Source organism: Hyaena hyaena, unplaced genomic scaffold (genome assembly GCF_003009895.1).
Source record: "Hyaena hyaena isolate Hyena2069 unplaced genomic scaffold, ASM300989v1 scaffold_59, whole genome shotgun sequence".
NCBI lineage: Eukaryota > Metazoa > Chordata > Mammalia > Carnivora > Hyaenidae > Hyaena > Hyaena hyaena.
This window is the reverse complement of record NW_024080691.1, coordinates 1,790,878-1,812,370: the sequence shown is the minus strand read 5'-3', so window position 1 is coordinate 1,812,370 and position 21,493 is coordinate 1,790,878. Positions and strand designations below refer to the sequence as shown.

At 40.8% G+C, this 21,493-nt stretch overlaps 2 protein-coding genes across 4 annotated transcripts in view; one reads left to right on the top strand and one right to left on the bottom strand.

Moving 5' to 3' along the window:
* The window catches only part of ANKRD42 (ankyrin repeat domain 42), a 64,455-nt gene extending 54,927 nt beyond the window's left edge, over nucleotides 1–9,528 (top strand). Inside the window, exons 11-13 of the mRNA XM_039231796.1 lie at nucleotides 2,653–2,779; nucleotides 5,657–5,798; nucleotides 9,395–9,528. Coding sequence (XP_039087727.1) covers nucleotides 2,653–2,779; nucleotides 5,657–5,798; nucleotides 9,395–9,481 — 356 coding nt within the window. The 3' untranslated portion in view covers nucleotides 9,482–9,528. The remainder of the gene's footprint in view (nucleotides 1–2,652; nucleotides 2,780–5,656; nucleotides 5,799–9,394) is intronic.
* Nucleotides 9,529–13,230: 3,702 nt separating this feature from the next.
* CCDC90B (coiled-coil domain containing 90B) overlaps nucleotides 13,231–21,493 on the bottom strand; it is a 44,048-nt gene continuing 35,785 nt past the window's right edge. For 2 of the 3 annotated variants that reach the window (XM_039231813.1, XM_039231815.1), the window contains one exon: nucleotides 13,232–13,766. In XM_039231813.1, the coding sequence (XP_039087744.1) occupies nucleotides 13,711–13,766 (56 nt within the window). In that variant the 3' untranslated portion in view covers nucleotides 13,232–13,710. Of the gene's footprint in view, nucleotides 13,767–21,493 lie in introns of all 3 variants that reach the window. The other variant, XM_039231816.1, reaches the window with a different exon arrangement.

Genomic DNA, 21,493 nt, shown 5'->3' with positions numbered 1-21,493 from the left:
CTTCAGCTAGTGGAGTTATGAAACCATGGGCCATTTTCTTAATTTTATTCCAGAGTTGGACCCGAAGGACAAGATGGCCCCTTCTTGGGACACTGGGTTTTGCCAGAGCACCTGTAGGGGGCTGATTGGATTTCTTGACATCCACAATTCCTGGAACTGAACCTCAGTTTAGAGCATTCTTTAGTAAATTATAGTTAGGACTATGCCATCATAGAATCCTTTACCCGTTTGAAGTTTGACTCTTGACTCAACATTCCTGTCACATGTCATCTAGCCTCCACTAAGTCACCTTCAGTGACAAGATACTCATTGTTTTCCAGTGGTCCCATTTTCAGCCAACAGCCTTCTTGTGAGGATTAAAATGTGCAAGGAACTTGGTGTAGTGTCTTGCGTATCACAGGCACTCCAGAAATACATAATAGCTTGTACTGTTTTTGTTGAAAAGCTTCTCCTTAGTTGAGTTAAAAACCTCTCTTCCTGGAGCTAATCTCATTTAATCCCAGCTCTTAACTCTGATGACCCCATAGAACAGCTCTTCCAAAACATAGCCTTTGGATATTAAAGAATTATATGAGCTAAATAGCCACAGTTCTTTTTTTTTTTTTTTTTTTTACAAATAGTTTATTGTCAAATTAGTTTCTACATAACACTCAGTGCTCATCCCCAAAGTGCCCTCCTCCATGCCCATCCCCCCCTCCCCCCCACATCCATCAGTCCTCAGTTTTTGTCAGCATTCAAGAGTCTCTCATGGTTTGCCTCTCTCCCTTTCCCCCACCATTTCCGCCCTTCTTCTCCCCCTTGTTCCTCCGTCAAGTTCCTCCTAATCCTCCTATACGTGCAAACATATGATATTTGTCCTTCTCTGCCTGACTTATTTCGCTCAGCATAACACCCTCAAGGTCCATCCATGTTGCTACACATGGCCAGATTTCATTGTTTCTCATTGCCATGTAGTATTCCATGGTATAGATAAACCACATCTTCTTGATCCAATCATCTGTTGATGGACACTTAGGCTCTTTCCATGTTTTAGCTATTGTGGAGAGCGCTGCTATGAACATTGGGGTACATGTGCTCCTATGCCTCTGGAAACCACTATAACCAGCAATAAGCAAGTAGAGAGAATTTTAGAAAAGAGAGGCTACAAAAGATCAAAAGAACTGTGGCTATCCCTTGGGTAAATTCCTAGGGATAGCCACAGTTCTTTTGATCTTTTGTAGCCTCTCTTTTCTAAAATTCTCTCTACTTGCTTATTGCTGGTTATAGTGGTTTCCAAACCTGTCTGCCCACCACATTGTCTGAGGGGCTTAGTACCAGTACCTGAAGTTGTAGGTCTGGTATGGGGCACAAACATGTGCATTTTTAAAGAGCACCCCGATTCTGATGGATGCAGCTTGGAACCTGTGGATCTATAACCTATTAAGAGAGAAATCCGCATGTTAAGTGTTAGGGAGAAGAGGCTGTGACTTGCCAACCTGGTCCTGTAAAGCTGGATTTTTCAACTTCTGCACTATTGTTATTTTGGGCCAGATGCTTATTTGTTGAGGGAGATTTTCCTGTGCATTTTAAGATTTTAGTTTCATCCCAAGCCTCTAGATGCCAACAGTCTGTTCCTTTCCAAGTGTGACCAGCAAAAATGTCTCCAGATGTTGCCAAATGGCCTTTGGAGGACAGAACCATTGCCACAAGGATAGGAAACAATGTTTTGGGGGGGATCTGGATGGTTCAGTCAGTTACACAACTAACTTTGGCTTAGGTCATAGTCTCGTGGTTCGTGAGTTGGAGCCTTGTATCAGGCTCTGTGCTGACAGCTTGGAGCCTGGGGCCTGTTTCAGATTCTGTGTCTGCCCCTCTCTCTGCCCCTTCTGCACTCACACTCTGTCTCTCTCTCTCTCTCAAAAGTAAACATGAAAATAAAAATCAGTTTTGGTAGCTAGATAATAGCTTCAACAGAAGCTCTCAAGAATTCCTTCCCTCGGTATGCTCTTGCATAAATAGATATTACAAGTGACTAATGACCAAATTAGAGGTCCGTCTCTCCTGGGTGGCTCAGTCGGTTAAGCATCTGACTCTTGATTTCAGCTCAGGTCATGATCTCACAGTTCACTGGATTGAGCCCTACAGGGGGCTCCTCTCTGACAGTGTGGACCTTCCTTAGGATTCTCTCTCTCCCTCTCTCTCTGTCCCTTCCCTGCTTGTGTGCACGCTCTCTCTCTCCAAATAAAGAAATGAACTTAAAAAAAAATTGTGGGCCTGGGTTAGATCTGGTTTGTTTTAAATAAATCAAGCATATTTCAGTTTTTCTAATTTTCTTACATACAGTAGATTTTGCGTGGTCTCGTAATACACCACGAATCCTAGAAACTGCAGTATTCTTTAAAGCTGCCTGTTTGTAGCATTAATAACCATAGCAATTTGATGCACCCTTCAATAGCAGGAAAAGAATCCTCCAGACAGGTATTTCACTGCTTGTTCACACTAATCTTCTGTTACTGATCTTTATCCTCTCTGTCTATGCCCTCTCCCCAACACCCCCTCCCCAGAGTGCTGAGCACTGGCTCCAGGAGAAGCATGTGTTTTAGGACCAGCATCCTGTGAGCACATGAGCTGTTACCTGTCTAAACAAGGTTTCTGTTCAACTTTGTCTTGCAGTGAGAGCTTATAAGAAAATTGTTGAACTGAGACACATGCTGGAAATTGCGGAGAGCAACTATAAACACTTGGGAGGGATATCAGAAGAAGATCTAAAGCAGAGGAAAGAGCAGCTTGAGTCGGAAAAGTAAAGTCCTCAGAACTATTATGCTTTGCTTTTGGTTCCCTTTCTCAGTGCCGTTTGAGGGTTTGTTGACAACTTGTTTGTCCATCCTCACCAAAGGGTGTAAGGTTCCAGCCAGTTTTTCTCTTAAGCTCCCAGATGGAGAAGATGTTAAGATGATCTTTAGTTGTGGTAAAATGCACATAACACGGAATGTATCCTCTTAGCCATTTCTAAGTGAACAATTCAGTAGTGTTAAGTATTTTCACACTTTGGCACAACTGGTCTCCTGAACTCTTTTCATCTTATAAAACTGCAACTCTCTAAAGACTTTTTTTTTGAGATCACACCTACTTTGAGCTTAGCAGCCAACAGTTTCTCTAACCATGCCTGTCAAATGGGACTGAGAACTCGTAAATCTGAGACCTGGTCCTGTGCTGACTGTCCTGCCCCATCAGAGAATGTGGTCGTGTCCAGGTGCAGTGAGCGGTTGCAAAGCTGGCCTCACCCGTTGCTGCCTGTACCCTGAATCGCCTCTCTGCACATTTGGTGCTGCTGGAATAGAGGCTGCCTCATGCTCACTTCCTTAAACTGAAGTCAAAGCTGTAAGCCCAAACACCGTTGTAGTGGGATTTTAGACACTAGGAAGCAGTAGCTGACCAAAGGAAAAAAAAAAAAAAGATTGCTTTTTAATTAGAGGTTTTTCTGGTATCTCAGCTGTTAGCTGCCTCTACATTGATTAAAAGTGTTTGGAGATGTAGAATATTTTTCGTACTGCCTTTTGCCTTAAGAGCCTGGCTGAAAGGCCTTGTAGTGTGGGAAAGTACTTCACACTGGAGCATTTTTTCCCTAGATAATGAGCTTTTAAATTTTGGTTTTCTTTGCTTCCCTGCTAAGGTAGGTGAGAACTTTTGCCGCTGCTTGTATTACTTCTGGGCACTACTGTGCTGGCCACTGGATAAGCTGATTAGATACATTGTTTCACACAGCTTTCACAGGGCCAGGAGCTATTTATTGTCTTATTAAGTGAATGGGAAACCAAGACTTACTGTAGAGGTGAAGTGAGTCCCGTGAAGTCAACAAAGGCAGGACAAAGGATGGGAGGTGGAAGTCCGGATTTGAGCCTATTTGACTCCAAACCTTTTATCTGAGATGACTATAATTTTAAGTCCTTAATGGAATTTTTAATCCTAATATTCACATTTCACTGTAAAATGGTTATATTATTGATGTGATTTTGAACAGATTTTCCCCCAAAAAATTGCTTCAGCCTTTGTAAAGAAAATGTAGTTTCATGTCAGCTGAGACAGTGTCTTCTGAGTGAGGTCTAATTCTTCTGTAGTAATTGTTCCCCACTTTGTTTTGAGTACATCTTAAGACATTTTTTTAAGTACAAACTCGTGTTTTTAGGTCTAATGGGAAAGAAACACTGCACAAATATTGGTTTGAGGGATGTCCTTTAGATTTTGTTCTCATTTCTTAGCTAGATGAGAGTCACAAGAGAGCATAGTACCAGTGGTGTTACTCTGCCCTGGGAATGACTTCCGTTTGTTTGCTGATTGATTCCAGGTATCCACAGTGGACATTCTTCTTTCCTATTCCCAGTCTTAACGCCACTCACTTCCATACCAGAGCTACTACCGAGGCTCTTAGATGGCCCTCATAGGAACCTGACATGCCACCCAGCCTGCTTTGGAAATTCTGTTTCCCCCACCATCCCTCAATAAGGCAGAAAAATACCCCGGTTCAGGTGTCATCATCTCTTGTCTGGACTTCTTTTAAGATCTTCCTGCTATGTGTCCCAGCTTCCTGTTCCTGCCCCCTAATTCTCTGTCCCCTACAGTCTTTTACAACATGGCATCCAGAGTACTCATGTTAAAACCTAGGTCTAATAAATCTCACACACTGTTGACTGAAAGAAGTCAGGCACACAAAAACAGGTAATACACACTTTCACTTATAAGCATAGGCACAACTAATCTAACAGGATAGACATTCAGAATGTGGTAGCCTATGCGAAATGAAAATCGCCTGGGAAGGATGCGAGGGAACTTTCGGAGGCAATGAAAATATTCTATATTTTGGTAGTGGTGGTGATTACCAGGCTTACACATCAATCAAAACTCATTGTTCAGTTGATATTTGTGTATTTTACTCCAGCTGTAGATCATTAAAACATACAAAAGAAAACAAAAGTCTAAGATCATGCCGTTTCTCTGCTCGGACCCTCCCTCCAGTGGCTTCCCACTTCATTCGGAGTGAAAGCCTGGATGCTTGCTGTGACTTACAAGGCCCTGCTTGTTCTGGCTCCCCTTTGCCTCTCTGACCTACTGGTCTTCTTTCCTTTTGTACTTTAAACTGCTCCAGCCACACTGGCTTCTGGGTTTCTTCCAGTTCACCAGTCCTACTGCCTTAGGGCCTTTGCACTTGCTATCCTCCCTGGAATGCTCTTCCTCCATATGTCTGTGTGGTTACCTCTCTCATTTCCTTTAGGACTTTGTTCAGAAGCCCCCTTCTCAGTAAGGCCTTCCCTGGCCACTGTGTCTGCGGTATTAATCCCCTCCTCGGTGACATTTTATATTACTCTTTCTTGCTTTAATTATTCTGCCTTGGCATTTATCACCTTCCCCCACACCGTATTATTTACTTGTTTCTTTACTGTCTGTCTTCCTCCGCAGCGAAGATAAGGCCCAGGAAGGCAGATCTGGCCTGTTTCGCTCACCAGTGTACCCCCGGTGTCTAGACCAGTGCTGGCTCACGGTAGACTCTCAGTACTACCTATTTGTTGAATAAATTATTTCCTTGTTTTATTTGCATAAATACAATGCATAGATGTGTTCCGCTGTTGCCAAAAATAATTGGTAGTTGATACTGGAGACTGAACACAACTTTTTTTGATAGGACGATCAAGGAGCTGCAGGGCCAGCTGGAGTACGAACGGCTGCGCAGGGAAAAATTAGAAGGTCAGCTGGATGAGTGCCGCGCAGAGGTGGATCAACTCCTGGAGACACTGGAAGGGGTTCGGGCCCCCAGCGTTGCTGTGGTTGGTGTCCTCTTAACACATTTCTCTCTCTCAAGAAGTAGTTTATAAGAGGAGCTAAGAGCCTAGGCTCGGGTTTGAATCTCGGTTGCAACCGTTTGTAGTTTGGACGAGTCATTTAACCTCTCTGTGCCTTATTTTTAAGCCAGAGAAAATAATTTATACTTTCTAAAGTGTTGTAAAGATTGAAGGAATCTCTCTATGTAACTATGTGTATAACAGTATAAAACTTCATATGCACACACACTTACTTTACATAGATACTGGCTAGTATAGCATCCTCGGAAGTATGCAGTGTTATTGTCTGTGACACAAGGAAAAAAATATTTTTTATTGTTTATTTTTGAGATAGAGAGAGGAAGAGAGAGGGTCCCAGTAGGGTAGGGGCAGAGAGAGAGGGAGACACAGAATGTGAAGTAGGCTCCAGGCTCTAAGCTGTCAGCACAGAGCCCGCTGCAGCGCTCAAATTCACGAACCGTGAGATCATGACCTGAGCTGAAGTTGGATGCTTAACTGACTGAGCCACCCAGGTGCCCCGAGGAAAAAATATTTTTTTATAAGCAGACTGATAATAATTCTCAGACAGCTGGAATCTGTTAAAAATACTTCAACATTCTCAGCAGCCAGAATAATGGAATGGAATTCATGTAAGAAAGCTTCAGCTCCTCAAAAGAAATTTTTAGTATTTGTGCTTTCAAAGCGAGCACATGCTCAAAAGCAGCTGGAAGAGTAGAAAGGAGCCAGTGTGGGAGGGGTCATAGTATCCCTTTGTTCAGCTTGATTGCAGAGTAGTAAAAACGAACATCTGTAATGCTTCACCTTCACAAAGTTCTTTCATGGGTTAGCATGTCATTTGATCTGCCCTCATTTAACGTGTGAGGAAACCGAGGCTCAGAGACTTGAAGTAACTTGTCTGAATTCACACAGCTAATAATGGTGAGATCAGTATTCAGTCTCTAGCTTTTGATCCCATAGCTTTAGCTCTTTTCATAATTCCCGGCTAGAATTATGAATCTGGAAATCAGAACATGGCTCTAAAATCTAGAAAAATGGTTTAGAGTGACAAATAAAAAGGACAAACATGTAGGAGGAGGCTGAAAAGAAATGGATATGAGAAACGGATACAAACGACAAATACAGAAAAGCAGCTAGAATATAGAAAATAGAGCGAAAGTGACAGCAGGGGACCCACGGTGGTGCCTGTATCGGGGCCCTTTAGTCTCAGAGCAGAGCAGGCATAAAGGACACTGGGGAGACTCTGACCCTCACTTTCTCCTGTGGGTGAAGACAGCCTTGATGTGGCTCTTGGGGAAGCTCAAGTGACGCAGGGTTCCTGTTTTCTTTCCATAGGGAAATGTTTCCTTCAGTCATTGTGGGTGAGTTAGTTCTAGTCCAGACCTATATTGTCTCAACTCTGATTTATAAGAAAAACTGCCTGGCTTTTTATTTTGTACAAACTTATCATTAGTTTCTTTAGTAACCACTTTAAAAATATTAGCACACGTGGTTGTTATAAACTGTTAGAAACAGGGCAGTAGTTCCTTCCCACACCAAGTCCAACTCTCCAGAGGAAGCTACTGGTAACGGTTTGGTTTGTCTCGGGTCAGACAGCATTCTGTTCATCTACAAACACGTATGTGACTTCTCTGCATGCACACATTGACACACCTCCACCAGTGCTTACTTTTCCAAGAGAGAGAATTAATTATAACCCATTCTCTTTATTTTTGCACCACCCTTAGCCACTGTGGGAAACTGCTGTGTAGAGAGGCCAGCCTGTGCGGTCACGGGGTGTTGGCCGGGGGACCTGAGGACACACACCTTTCATAAACTTTCCCCTACAGTCCAAATCCTGATGTTCCTCCTCACCCTGCGGCAGCAGATCCGCCACCTCCGCCTCCGGGCGGCACCAGCTCCTAGATCTTTTGGGGATTACCCAAGCCTCACCATCGTTGAGTCATTCCAAATCGATTCGTCTACCTAGAAAAAAAATTTTAGTAGCTATTTTAAATATTATTTTCTAACCCTGGAACATCTGTTCTCAGGCGTTGGGCTCAATTCCATACGACACAGCACATCCTTCCTAAAGCTCTGCTCTCTAATAACCACGTGGTTTTCAGGAGAGCAGACTCAGGTCACTGTACTGCAGGCCCATCGTCTTTTGCAGACCTGCTTTAGGTTAATCGAATTTTCGTAAATGAGCAAGTGTCATCAACCTCTTATGACAGCTACAGTCCTGCCACTGCATCTTTTCTGCAGAAGCTTCTGGGTCTTCAGCTGATCTTTGAAATGGGGTAACACCTATCTCACTAGGTTGTATTGAGGTTAAGTGAAAGACCGAGTGGCAGTACTGAGGTATTTTTATCTCATAGGATTCACAGGAATATATCCACACTTCTTCATATCCTTTTCTTTTTCCTTCCTTTTCATTTTCTATATATTCAAGCTGAATAAACCTCATCAGTAGGTAAATAAATGTGTGGAACCCTACGCGTGAGAGTAGGAATTCGTTTATTTGGGAGCCTAAATATATAACGTATAAATAAAATGAACTTTCCATTCAGTCATTTATATAGATTCTTCAAGAAATTCTGACTAAATCTCCTGCCACCTTCTGGTCAGGACCTATGATTGCATTCAGCCGTGCAAAACAATCTGTAATAGACTTTTTCCCTGCAAAACAATCTATAATAGAATAATTTTTATCCAGGAAAAAATTTCTCAGGGTAGTTTCTCAAGATCATTTGACATATGTAATGCACTTAAATAGTTTTTGATGATAGTAACAACAGCAGCAACTGGTTTTGATAAGAGTGACCATATTTATAATGCAAGGGTGTGGGCAGGCACACCCGGGGGAATTCGAACTCTGGCCACGGGCTCTCCCCACGGACATGTATGTGCCTTGTGCAGTTCTTGGAGCCCCTGCATTCAGCTCTTTCCTGACCAGCTAGGTGTAGAGCACTTTTTGACTGGGAGAATTATTCATAGATGATTAGCATCTGCTGAGCGTCACTGTCTAGCTCTCTCTCATTCCTCCTTGTGGCATTAAGTGAATCTTCTGTGCTAGGTCCTGAGAATACTGTGTTGGGTGAGAAATATTTGGAAACAGTGGTGGCAGGCAGAGTGGAGAGGGAGACAGGGCAGTAGAAGGATGTTGTATGAACACAGAGGAAGGGCTGCAGTAGATGTGGAATGGAAGGAATGGAAGGAACCAGGAGACGTGGTTCCTAGCACTACGGGGCTTGCAAAGAATCCAGACAATGACATTCTAACACTGTGTGTGTCCTGTAGCAGTACATTGAGAAGTGACAGGCTAAGAAAAAAGCAGAAATAGAGCTATGCTCTTTTGGGGATGTACCAGGCAGAGCCAGGACTGGTTGATTTCTCTAGGTGTCTCCTACCTAGTCCATGAGTCAGCACAGTATGATGGCCTGATACTTCAGATTTGAGAATTTATTTATACAAAATCCTAGAAGAATTTTAACCCAGAGTTGAAAATAATAGTATAGTAAAATTTCTTCTATTGGAACAGATAATGTAGAAGGACGAAACTGTGTCTATAGCAGATCTCTCATTTGGCTCTTTTTTCTTTGTAGGAAGAGGAGTCTTCTGAGTCAAGCAAAGATAAGAGGCGAGTGAAGAAAAAGGTGTCTTCTGGGGGAGTTTTTGTGAGAAGGTACTAATCAGTGAAATAACTTTAAATAAACTTGATTTTTCTTTTCTTTTTAAACTGATGTAAATGTAAACCCATATAAATTCTCTTCAGTTACATACTATCCCAATTCTGAAGGCAGAAATAGAGTATCAAAGAGATTGCTAAAGTTGCATGCAGTCAGCTGTACTCTCCCTCCCAGTATATACTTTTATACATTTATGTAGGTGAGACTCCACATTTATGAGTAATTAATTTTGCAGGTATTCACACAAAGTTTAAAATAAAAGATGGTGCAGTCAGTAATCAAAAGAAATGTAGACATTAAAAATTATGGGAAATTCTACATCTTTACAGTAACAACCAAATATCTCACTCAGGAAAGTTTTACATAAAATGAAAATCTGTTCTTGTAGAAGGAAAAAAAATCGTAGTATGCTTGCTAAGAATACCTATTTAAATAATCCGTCTTAGAATTCAACCATTGTTCTGTCTCTCAAGCTTTATAAGAAAGCAACACAGAAATGAGGCAGACTGAACAGGATAAAAGCACATGGTTTTTTTTTTTAAATTTTCCCTCAACATTGCTGACCAAAAAACCACCACAGCATTTCATTTCAGTTCAGACTTCATTCCCTCCCATCCTTCCTCTCCCTGCTTCCTCCTTGATGTAGCCGATCTGTTAATGGTCGTGGGGCAGTTGTCTAGATCCTGCCTCTCTCCTGAAGAGCTGATTGTTGGCTTTGGGCTTCCTAGGCAGCTGCTTTCTCACCATTCACCAGAGGCCCACCCTTGGGTTCTGGCATGTTCTTTACGTGGACGCTAAAGGCCATGCTGATAGTTGCCTTGACTGGAGTGTATCTGAGCGCTAAGATCAGGCTGATCAAGGGTTTGTAAGCCAAGTGTTAAAAAATGCCTGACCCATCCTCTTGATAAACCTTTAGAGTCATTAGTGTTAGTTTCTCTGTGATTTCCAATAGGCCTTCAATCTATAATAAAACATTTATTTCATACTTACTGTGTGTGAGATCTGTGCCAAGTCCTTTCCACATATTATCCCTAAATTCTTACCACAGCAGGAGACAGGTATATTTTATAGATGGACGATGGATTTGCTCAGAATCGCACAGCAATGTGGAGAACTCTAAGCTCGGTGGGGAAGCTTCAGCATCTGCGTTCTTGACCACCACAGGAATTCCCAAATCCAACATTTCTCACCTTCTGGGACTACACACAGCCTTACTTCTTCCTTCCAGCCTGGTGACCCTGAAGCGAATGGCAACTCTGTAAATAGTTTGTTATACTTGCTCCAGTTTTCTCAGGGCCACATCTCTAGTCTCTCTCTGCAGCAGTGAGGTAGGAAAGAACTAGAGGAGTGTGCTCATATAAGCGGGCACCCTTGAGGCGGAGGTTCCCTGGCTGCCCCCCACCACCTGTCCTCCCTTTCTTCCCTGCAGTGTTAGGATATAACTGGCTTGTGGCTGCTCAGGAGAAGGGCTAACTTCCCAGTCTCCTTGGCAACTAAGACACCAAGTTGTGGCCAACAGAGTCTGAGCAAAAAGATGTGTATAACCTCAGGGTCATGCCCTTCAAAGGAAAGGACATGTGAAGGAGAGCGACAGCAGGAAGGGTAGAGCAGTAAGATGAAAAGGATCTTGTGCCCAGAGACTACGAAGCTGGCCTATCAGCCCTCAAATGCTTACACTTGGACTGAAGGTAAGCAAGGACAAAATCTCTTTGTTCTATAAACCACTATTATTTTGGGTCTTATTATAGTTAAATAAAGATTGTAATATGATCCTCAATTTATACGTATTTAATCATAAATTGCGTATGTGTACTGTCACGGGTGCTGTTTCCAGCACAACCAGTTCGTGGATTTTCTGGACACCACCCGGATGTTCAACAGTTCATTTCTGACATTACCCAGAGTTAGCACCAGACTTCCCAATGATAAAGAGCTCAGTCCCACCACAATGCCCCCACTTCAGACACCCTTTTGCAACTCCCAGGTTGTCATTGGTACTTCTGACTAATCAATCAGTGGTACGTTTGGAGGTTTCCAGAACCCTCTCCCCAGGTTCAACAGTTTGCAAGAATGGCTCACAGAACTCAGAGAAACGCTTTACTGTTAGTTTATTAAAAAGGCTATGTCTCAGGAACCTCCAAATGGAGGAGACTCGGGGGGCAAGGTATGGAGTGAGCGATGCGTGGGGCTTTCAGGCCCTCTCCTGTTGTGCCTCCGGCACCGATATGTTCCTTGGGTGACCCAGCAGTAACTTACCTGAACCTCCAGCTTCTCTCCTGTCTTCCCTTCCCCAAAGGTTGAGGTGATCTGGGAGTTTGGGGAGGCTGAATGTTCCACCCTCTAATCATGCCTTGGTCTATTTGGCAACCAGACCCCATTCTGAAGTTACATAAGGGCTCCCAGCCACCAGGCATCTCAGCATACAAACATACTCTTATCATTCCATAGATTTGAAGGATTTTAGGAGCTGTGTGCCAAGAAAACAGAAAGAAGCTTGTAATTACCCCTATTAGGAAATTGTAAGGGTTTTAGGAGATCTGTGTCAGGAACTGGGGACAAAGACTAAATATATATTTATTATGCCAAATTATGTTAATGAAACACAAAAATAGAAGTGAAAAAGATGTTAAAGAGATATAAGGAGAAATATTTTTTTTTAAGTTTATTTACTTAAAAAATTTTTTGGGGGCGCCTGGGTGGCTGAGTCGGTTAAGCGCCCGACTTCGGCTCAGGTCATGATTTTGCGGTTCATGGGTTCAAGCCCTGCGTCGGGCTCTGTGCTAACAGCTAGCTCAAAGCCTGGAGCCTCTTTCGGGTTCTGTGTCTCCCTCTCTTTCTGACCATCCCCTGTTCATGCTCGCTCGCTCGCTCTGTCTCTGTCTCAGAAATAAAAAACATTAAAAAAAAAATTTTTTTTTAATGTTTTTTATTTATTTCTGAGAAAGAGAGAAAGAGAGACAGTGTGAGCAGGGGAGGGTCAGAGAGAGAGGGAGACACAGAATCTGAAGCAGGCTCCAGGCTCCGAGCTGGCTGTCAGTGCAGAGCCTGACACAGGGCCCAAACCCACAAACTGAGATTATGACCTGAGCCGAAGTTGGACGCTTAACCGACTCAGCCACCCAGGCGCCCCAGAAAGTTTATTTACTTTTTTGAGAGAGCAAGTGAGCACCTCAAGATGGCTCTGCACTATCAGCGCAGAGCTCAACGCAGGGCTTCAACCCATGCATGACAGCATGACCGAAGCCGAAATCAGGTTTCAACATTTTATTAGTACATAAATGACAACCACTAAGTTGAGTGTTGGTGACCATAGTTTTTTTCACTGCCTCATTTTTTCTATTAAAAAAATACTGCTAACTTTTATATATCTAAATTCTTTAAGAGTGACAAAATGGGAATTTTAAATGTGATTTGCTTTTCAAATACAGTGAAGAGTTTTTACTGACTCAATTAGTCCTTCTAAAACTCTGCCTGATCTAATTTGTCACCAAATGGAAGTTCACTGAATTTAAGGGGATCAAAAAAATAAAACAAAACATCCTTCACTTTATGTAATAAATCTAAGATGAGTTTCTAAGAAGCATGGAAAAATGGGTTTTTGTGAATCAAAAAATTAAAAAGTATATGTAATAGAGCTCAAGACATGGCAACTAGACTTCATACTGTCATATAGTTGCACTAGGGTACAAATGATTTTAAAGTTTATTGTTTTAATCCACTACCAAAAAACCCCAATCTCTAGTTCTATGATAAGTTCCATTAAAATCCAAACAATTTTGTGATGACAACATTTTATTTTACATGAAAAGGTAATTGTGCAATAGTTACCAGGAAAGTTGAATACAATAATAAGTATATAGGCTTAGGAATTGTTTTTAAATTTGCAGCAGACATCTAAGAAATCCTGTATGATATAGTTGTTTAAGCAAACACAAGAAAGCTCAGGATCAGCTTCTGTGAACTTTTAAAAGGATAAAGACAAAAGGCCTTGGTCTCAAATCAATCGAATTTTGAACAGTTTTTCAACATAAAATAAAGACACATATAAAATACAAACCCAAAACAAACCTTCCCATTCTAAAACATTTCTTTTTAGTCCACATGTGTTTGGAATAATGCTGTTGTACTGAGTACCTGCTGCAACTTTCAGATCCAAAGTAAATCTCTCCCGGTATAGTGTTCTAAGAAGTCAATAGCAGTGGTCAGCAGTAGGGTCTTAATATAGTAGTTCGCTATTTCCAGATTCTATAAAATCCCAAAGCTATTGCCAAGCATGTAAACACTGAGGCTGTGGAAAGAAGAAACCAGGTTATGGGTTATGCATTTGTGATTATTTTACAGAGACAAACACACTAGTGTCATCTTCAATATAAATGAAGGGCAAAAAACAAAGGAAATCCAACCTATTTTCTACCTTAGGCTTTTTATTCCCAGAAAATTAAGCCAAGAATAAAGGATATCCTCTAGGGCAGGATTAATACAATTTTTTAAAAGTTTCCTGTATTTTAAAACTGAGTAAGGATGACAGTTAACAAATTATGTCAGAATCTGTGAACAGTGTTTAAAGTCATTATAATAAGCATTAACAATGACTACTTTAAATTATGAAATCTAACTTTAGATCTTGTAAGTGGAAAAACCTTTTTACCTATATATGAAAAAATGATGTAAAAGCTAATAAAATAGACATCTGTATCATCCATGAGAAGAAAATGTTAATTGGTTTTTCAGTACATTTAAAAACAATTTGATAAAAATTTGTAAATGAAACTTGAATGAAAATGCTATAAAAAAAATCTCAGTGAGGAAGACGAAAAGGCAGAAAAAGCATCAGCCTTTTAAAATACTTAACATACTACCTGTTCTTTGTTATATCATTCTGGATAGAAAACCTTGTTCTCCTTTAAGAAGTTGAATCTGGGTGAGTCTTTTAGGGGCTCCTCAGTTTCTAGTTTGTTTAAATAGCCTTGACTTTTTAAAAAAGAGACTCTGAGATGAATCACAAAGTTTTATGACTAAAGATGTAAGAAACAGCCTTTCATGGTAAAGCTACTGTAATTTTAATATATAAATCTAATTACACACTATCCCATTTGATCCTAGTAACTAACTGAAACTTGACTAATGATAAGGTTATTTCCTTAATTGTAAGAAATGGGATTAGGTCTAAGACACACAGGGAGGCTGGATATTTGAGGAGAAAGAATAAAACTTAAGTATCTTGTCTTATTGCCACTGTCAATTATACATTCAGCGATTTTTTTTTTAAAATGTTTTATTTATTTCTAGGAGAGAGAGAGAGACAGCGTGAGCAGGGGAGGGTCAGAGAGAGAGGGAGTCAGAGACTCTGAAACAGGCTCCAGGCTCTGAGCTGGCAGTCAGCACAGAGCCCGATGCGGGGCTTGAACCCGCGAACCGCGAGATCATGACCTAAGCGAAAGTTGGACGCTTAACCGACTAAGCCACCCAGGCGCCCCATACATTCAGCGATTTGATCCTGATTCTTTTTGCCATGTTTCAGGCAGTGCACTGAACAATTTTATACATTACCTTATTTAGCCATGATTAAAACCATACAAGATTGGTGGTGTCCCACTGTATAGATAAGGCAACAAGCTCAAAGTTACATTGTTGGCAAGTGGTGGACAAGGACTCAACATTATGTGTACCTATGTCCAAAACTGTTTAAAGTTTAAATTTGAGAGAGAGGAGGCAGGCTCCACACTGTCAGCGCAGAGCCCAATGTATATAATATACATTACTGTGGTCACTGTATTTCTCATTTCTCTTGTTAGCTGTTACTTCTCATTGCTGTTAGCCTGCCACCCAAATAGCTTTCATATCTGTGATTTTCCAAGGCCTGTCAAGGACACATCCCTATATAGGATGCTCAGGTGAGCTTGTACCTGGTACCTGCTTAAAAGCTCTGTAAATGTTAGCTTGTGTTATTACTTGTCCGCCTAGAACAGAATCTACCACATTAGCTATACAGATCAAATGGAAACTGCCATTGTCTTACAGTTCTATCTTCTTGGCAACAGTGATCTGGGTCAAAAGGTGGTGTTTAACCCGAGATGAGCCACACAGACTCCTTTCCTGGGATTTTCTGAATTGGGAATAAGGAAAGAGGTATTTTTTTTTGGTTGATGAAACTAGTATGATAGGAGTCTGGAAGCTATTAGTAGCCAGGTTTCCAACCCAGTGAGAAAGATGGTATAAGAGAATGAGAGGCAGATATTCAGGGACAAGATACAGAGTAAACTGTGAATCTAATTATCTCTGAGTTCAAGCTATACCTATGCCCTTCCCTAATTCAACATGTAAACTAATACATTTCTTTTAATGCCTAAGCTAGTTCAAGTTGGATGTATGATCATTGAAACTAAGAGTCTCGACTGATACATGTTGGGGAACCAAATATCCACACTGATTACAATTTATAAGGGTTTCTTCTCTAAGGGAAATCCAAGATCTTTAATGCTGGGGCTTTATTAGTATTTTTTTCCATTTTTTTCCCCCTTCTGCTCATGATTGAACTCAGTATGTGAATCCCAGGTAAGTACAGTATTACTTATGGTATTATTTATTGGTAACATCTCAGGTATTCTACACCCAATGGATCGACTCATAACATTACCTCCCCACCTGCTTAGTAGGAGATTCTAATTTCCTAAAAGGCTTAACAGTAACCTCAGCAATAACATATATTTGAAGGAAAAGGGGGAAAGAAAATGCCCTTCAGAGTGGCTGACTGCAAATCCTCAGTGAAAAAAAAAGGTACACAGAAACAAAAAGAAGAACATTTAATCCTCAACAGGAGTAGTGTCAATATTTTAGTACGTACTCATCCAGTATTTTGTATGCATACTTAAAAATTTTTTTTATCAGAAGTGAAGCCCTCCTCTCTACCCCCAGCGTGTAACCAGCTTGTTTCATAACATGCTATTTTCCTATCATTAAATAATTACGTCAGTTTTGTTTAAAAAAAAAAAAGGTAACTTAGAAAAAGTATTTTTGTAAACAATGACTGGCTAATTTCTACACACAACTTGTTAATTTCTTTTGTCACCGCCACTAAATCTATACAAATCTGTCTTCTACTGAAAGAAAGCTTTCTGGAGACCACCACCATCTTCAAACTGAAGGTAAAAGGGACTTTATTTTTAACTAAGATACTGATCTTTGGATAAATACTCTAGAGGAAGCTGAGTGGAATTTGAAACTCCTCCTAACCTGAGTTGCTCTGAGATCTGTTTTGATGGTGGGAATGAATGCTGCAAACTGGGCTATTTCATAATTTCCCCTGAGCATCACCAAAGAACTGAAGATGTCTGGTTCCAGAGACTTTGCTAGAAAAGCGTTTTTCAAAACTTGTTTTAGCCTTAGAAGTCTTCTTCAAATGAATCTTCAACAGAAGCTCAGTATTTTAAAAAGATAAACTATTTTAAGATTCAAGTTGAAGAGAGGAAAGGCGGTATGTATCAGCTGAGGGCGGGGAAGGAGGGGTGGGTTCCACTTACACTTCTCTTTCCACGTCAACATAATTAGTGGCTGCCCAGAAAACCGCTGATGGTGTAAATCAGCAATTTTATTTTGGACAATTATTATAAGGAAATATTAGCATAGGACATAAATACGTGTGTCTGTGTATGTGATGTTTACACATATACACGTACATGGCTGCTGGATGCACTACTGTTTCTCATAATGAAAAATCAGAATGTTAACAGACATTTGGAAAAATAAATTATGGCATTTTCATATAATGAAATACTCTGCTTTCAAGTAAAAAGATACATATGTATTGCTATGCAAAGATACTGAAAACATTTGGTTAAATTTGAAAAAGTTGTAGTCTGTACAATATAATCTAGTTCTTGTTTTTAATAATCTATAATGTTTATATACAGAAGGGAAAGCCTAGGAAGAAATCTACTAATAGTAAAATGTGGGGAGGGAGTGGAAGGCTCCACTTGAACTATACTGCTTTTAATGATAGGACACAATTTACCTTTAAGAAAACACATTACTTTTTATAAAAAGAAAGTACTACAAAGATAGGGCCGCCTTCTCCTTTGGGCCCTGTAACTAGGTCAGGTCACATGGTACTTGAGTTCAGTATGTGACAGTCTAATTTTTGGGTAGTATCTGTATTCGGCTGGATTTAAGATAAAAGGTAAATTTCCCCCTCTGCTTGTTACTGTTTTTGCCTATATTTTCAGTCATCATTCTCTGGAAATCCACTCAAATCCTTATGGGAGAAGGTAGGAATAAAAATTTTCATTATCTTTTTTGCATCATTCTGTACCTTGTTTTTACGTATTTCTTTGACATCTATATGCTTTTTCCTATTAGTAGGTTGCAGAGTTGTCTGTTAAACTCACATACTAAACTTACTGCCTGTTAAACTTCGAGTGCAAATGATAAAGGAAACCTGTTATACCTCCTCCTTTTTTCTCTTTTTTTGTGCTCCACAGTTACCCTGGAAGATAGCAGCTAAGAGGTCTCAAAAGCAAATGTCAGCAATTACTTTTCTCTGACAAACAGTATTAAAAAGGAAAACCACAGGCCGCAAATGCCTTCATCACTTAGGCTCAGTCCCCAAATTGGAGCTTAATACCTCATCTAATTGCAGTTTAAACCTGCCCCAGAAGTGTGGTTTTAACTAGTCAAAATTTTGTGATCATCAAGGGTCCTCTCTATCCCCTTAGAAGATACAGTAACTTGTATGATAAAACTACCTGCTTCTAGCACTAAGGGAAAGGGACTTGACTGGAACAATCCTTTTCTTTTGCTAATAACCTTCTTGCTCCACCCTCCTCCTACAACAACCTTCCATTTTTCCCTAAGTTTTGTTTATTTCAGTAATCTCTATATCCAGTGTGGGGCTTGAATTCAGGGCAAGGGTCACATGTTCTCCCAGATGAACTAGCCAGGTGCCTCCAAACCTTCCATTGTGTACAACTCCTGGGAGTTCCCCTCTACTTATTGGATGAGATGTTGCCCAATTCATGAATTGTTTAATGAAGCCAATTAGATCTTCAAGTTAACTCAGTTTTGTTTTTTAACACATCTGGTGGCAGCGATAGATCTGAAGCGAACATCTGTTGGCATTTGAGGACAGTGAGAAAACAGGTGTGGCCCCCAGAAACTCTCACAGTGCGCTATCCTTGCTATTTCTGAAGACTACTGGTAAGTCCCTCTCAGTTTCAGCTCCACTTTTTGTGTTCAAGCTGTGGATCTAATTGGTTATCCAGTCCAGGGTTCAGGAGTCAGTCTAGACTGACAGAGGAGGCTGTAATGGAGCACCCTGGTTCAGTCTACAAGTCCACACTGGAATCCGCCCCCCAGTTCCAGTCCACAGTCTCCTTGAATAGATCCGCTTGAGTCCACTTTGGGAGTTGCTGGTGCTGTGCATGGCCTTCTCTTGAACAGTCTGCAGGGACTTTATATTGGTTACTGCTGGTGTGCTGAGGTGCATGTATGTCTGTCTGGTTTTGTGTACAGGAAGGCTACTGCTAGTGGGGATCTTGGAGGCCGAAAAGCTGCAAATATTGGTGGGCACAGATTGACATTTAAGAACTATAACGGTACTTGTCCACCTAACCCAAAGACTCTTGTGTTTGGAAGGGGTAGAATGATATTTGGTCAACTGCCAACATCAAGAAAACTGTGTAACAAGGCACATCGTAAGACACATGTAACCCTCAACACAGCAACAAGTCCCTTCTAGGGATTAGGTTGGCTCTGAGAAACCCGAAGGCCTAAAGAAGTGAGATTCTGGCTGTTCAGAGAGTTGAGTGTGCCACCTTCTGGCACAGCTGCTTATTTTGTGTCTAAGAACTTAGTCCTAGAAGGTGCAGATAACTAGTAAAATGAAAAAATTTTCTGAGAACAATGTGGAATTACGATAGCCATTATGGGGAAACATTCCAATTAGACAACATCATTTATTTAAGAAGTATACTTGAAAGTAAGGGTTCTCAAGTTAAAGAGAACAAGACAACGTTTCAATTAGCAAGCAGAAGCCTCTAAAAGGCTTTAAATTCTATAATAGTTTCATTAAGATTCACTGCAAAAAGCTAAAGAAAAAGAGAAAAGGTATTTAAAACAAGACTAATAAGATGTACCATGTAACTCGTACTGCTCCCCTCTATTCTGAGTACTCATCCCAGTGCTCCTCTAAATTGCCTTTCCACTCTAAAGAGACTATTGGAACAGTTAACTTTTAAGATAAGATCGCCTGAGGTTATACCGGATCTTTCCTGCTTTGGTCAAAGGCCAAATTAAGGGCCATAGTTAGAGAATTAAACTTAGGAAGGATCCTTAAGGATTTCTCTGAACACATTACCTCCTGAGCTCACCTGAGAGAGGGAAATAAGGAGGCACCTGGGTGGCTCAATGGGTTGAGAGAGGGAAATAAACTTTCACATGGTGACCTCCCTTCCAAATCCCACTGATTATTGATCTTTTGTGGGAAGAGCTGTTTCCTTCTTGCTATTTTTATATCCTAAAAATGGCTTGGTTGCCTGCCTGGGACTTGCAGGTTTTTGGTTCTTCCTTTTGCTCTCTTTGGGACTGACTCTAGACCTTGTGAAGGTATTACCTTTTACACCCTCTCTGAGGATGCCTCTTGGGTCCATGAAGTTCCTTTATACTGCTAGAAGTATTTACTATTTGTCCCAGATGAAACCTGACAGGATTTAATAACTCAATAACCAGGAGTTTAAACTGAAAGCTGATAATGATATCTTGACAGAGTATTTTTAGGCCTTCTCCCCTCAGCTATATGTACCAGAGGGAAAGAAGACATTCTCATAGGTGGATGGGTTTGTCAGTCCTTTGCTATCACTGAGGTGGCAACCCAATTCTTTGAGGAATTAGAAATAGCTGTCCTATTTTATACATCTAGTCTCTTCGTGACCAGAACAGTGGTTCCAAAAATAATTCAAAGACCTCTACTCTTTTTTTTACCACCCCTAAAACCTCCCCTATTTATCTCAAAAGTTTTGTAAGTGTAAAAATTCTTGTCTTAAGGAAACAAAAAATCCTTCCAGGAGAAGCTTGTATTTTTTTCCCTGTGCCCTTAAAATTTTCTACCAGCTTCTTCAGGAACTCTTAACCAGTCCATCTCATTAAAATGCAAATTTCAGGGAGGGAATTCTTACCAAAATAAAAACAAAAGGGAAGAATCATGTGGAACTTAATTGCCAAGGACAAATATAAATCTTAAGTGTCTTTTCCACACATACTAGAAACAACTTTAGCCATCTAGACAAGGTACCCTTATTCCATCTACCAGAAAAATAAACTCAGATCATTAAAATTTTTTTAAATGTTTTATTTATTTCTGAGAGAGAGAGGCAGCGTGAGCAGGGGAGGGTCAGAGAGAGGGAGATACAGAATCTGAAGCAGACTCCATGCTCGGAGCTAGCTGTCAACACAGAGCCCGACGCAGGGCTTGAACCCACGGACTGTGAGATCATGACCTGAGCCGAAGTTGGGTGCTTAACCAACTGAGCCACCTGAGCGCCCCAGTCATCTTTTATAAGTAGCAAATTTAGTACCTATTTCATGGTAGTAATTTTAAAACAAGCTATAAGATCTCTGCATCAGTATGTTTACATATGTCTATATACATGTATTGCTATTATGTGGTTATTTCCTACCTTCAGACAGTATTGCTAGAATTAATCTGTAAAAGAGCTCTATTTAGTTGGTTTGAAGGCAAGCACTCATAAAACTCTGCACTCTGAAACTCTCAGATAAAAACTAACTCAAATATTTTCCAAGTTCATGTGATCTGGAAAAATATTTTATATGAAAGCTAGCTTAAGGTTGATGGTTTAATAAAGACAAACATGTCTTGGGACGCCAGGGTGACTAAGTGGATTAAGCATCCGACTTTGGCTCAGGGCATGATCTCATGGTTCATGGGTTTAAGTCCCATGTCCGGCTCTGTGCTGACAGCTCAGAGCCTGGAGCCTGCTTTGGATTCTGTGTCTCCCCCTCTCT